Source organism: Cricetulus griseus, chromosome 6 (genome assembly GCF_003668045.3).
Source record: "Cricetulus griseus strain 17A/GY chromosome 6, alternate assembly CriGri-PICRH-1.0, whole genome shotgun sequence".
Classification (NCBI taxonomy): domain Eukaryota; kingdom Metazoa; phylum Chordata; class Mammalia; order Rodentia; family Cricetidae; genus Cricetulus; species Cricetulus griseus.
Window position 1 is genome coordinate 7,106,182 of NC_048599.1, and position 1,754 is coordinate 7,107,935.

Genomic DNA, 1,754 nt, shown 5'->3' on the forward strand with positions numbered 1-1,754 from the left:
GTGGTAGCTGTGAGCAGGTTTGCTTGCACTCATACTGTTCACGAGAGCCCTCCATCTCGTTGGCTTGAAGCACACAGTTACAAAGCAGATGGGCAGGCAGAAATCACAAGCCCTGGGTGCCCAGTAATGAACACAGAGGACACCAAGTGCAGCCTTCCCCGATTCTTCCAGAGACCAAGTGGAAGATCAGACTCAGACTTACCCACACGCAGATCCTCACAGAGAGCCCATCCTACACCACCTGTCCTTTGCGAAGGGCCACCAGCCTTGCGAAGACAAAGCCAAGCTCAGTCACGGCTGCTAACATTCTTTACGTCTCTTCTGAGAGTTGCTTTTGTCTCTAAGCTCCTTGGCTAGACACAGGGCACCTCCACTGGTACTCTAGCCCAAGTTCACGCCATTGCAGCCACAGAGAATCTCCTTGAAAGTGTTGCGCAGCTCCAGGCTGCGGAAGGCGTAGATGAGGGGGTCAATGACAGAGTTGCACATGATGAGGACCAGGTAGGTGTTGAAATGTGCCGTGTAGCAGATGCAGTAAGGGTTGGTGGGGCAGGTGATGATGAGGACCAGGTGGAGGAAGAAAGGTGCCCAGCAGAAGATGAACACCCCTAGCAGGATGGTGATGGTGACAGCCCCCTTCATGCACGAGTGCTGCTGTGGGGCCACCCCATGGGCAGGCGGCAATGCCGCGATGCGCTGGACGTGCAGCCTAGCAAAGAGGAACATGTGGATGTACAGGGTGCCCATGAGGAGCACCATGGCAAAGAACATGGTGACGAGACACACGATGACCATCTTGCTCTCCGAGTAGATGATGAACATGACACCACAGATGCCACAGCAAACCCAGATGGCCACGATCAAGGCGAGGGCCTTCCTCACTGTCATGATGCTGTGGTAACGTAGGGCATAGAAGATGGTGACATACCTGTCCACAGCGATGGCCAGGAGGTTGCAGATGGAGGCCACCAGGGAGATGCAGATCATCGAGTCGAAGATATTGTCCATGTGCTGGATGAACTGGTCCTCCAAGGTCAGGGAGTCGCTGTTGATAATGGCGATCATGATGGTCTCTAGGGAGTTGGACAAGCTCACCAGCATGTCGGCTGCAGCCAGGCTGCAGAGAAAGAAGTACATGGGCGAGTGCAGGTTGCCGTTCCTGACCACAGCCAGGATTACCAGGATGTTTTCCATCAGGCTGACGATGCCCAGAGCCAGGAAGACCTCCGGCTTGATGAAGACCTGCTCGCAGAACCCACCTCCACTCCGGTTGCTGGCCGAAGGGGCTGCAGGGTGCTCTGAGAGGTTAGGCAGCATCGGAGAAGCAGAGAACAGGCAGCAGGAAGAGTTCATGGTTAACGGAGGGTGACTCCCAGCTGTGGCTCCCGAGGGTCCTGAGCAAGCTGCTGGAAAACTTCTCCTTCTAGGTGTTTCTCTTGTGGATGCTAACCAGTCTAGACTTTAGTTATCCGAGAGAGAGAGAGAGAGAGAGAGAGAGAGAGAGAGAGAGAGAGAGAGAGAGAGAGAGAGAGAGAGAGAAGAGGAGAGAAGAGAAGAGAAGAGCTGGAGCCGTAGAAGAACTTTCTAAAAATCAGTGCAGACTCTGATGAGCCTGCCTCATCCCCTGTTGCTCCGACCCTCTCTCTCTCTCCTGGGCTCCTCTCACATCTCCACCCGACACCGGTTGCTACAGTTACAGCTCTACTCATAAGCGAGGTAGGGAGTGTGGGACTTGTGAGAAGGGAGTGCACTCG

The 1,754-nt window shown here is 54.5% G+C and overlaps 1 protein-coding gene across 1 annotated transcript; it reads right to left on the reverse strand.

Annotated features, from left to right (window-relative positions):
• Nucleotides 1-381: 381 nt before the first annotated feature.
• On the reverse strand, nucleotides 382-1,353 carry Mc3r (melanocortin 3 receptor). The gene has a single exon (XM_027423239.2). It carries the CDS (start codon nucleotides 1,351-1,353, stop codon nucleotides 382-384), a length of 972 nt encoding a protein of 323 aa, XP_027279040.1.
• Between the last annotated feature and the right edge of the window lie 401 nt (nucleotides 1,354-1,754).

What these genes read in the sequence shown, in the direction of transcription:
- Mc3r (XM_027423239.2), bottom strand. Translation starts at nt 1,353, where the DNA reads ATGAACTCTTCCTGCTGCCTGTTCTCTGCTTCTCCGATGCTGCCTAAC.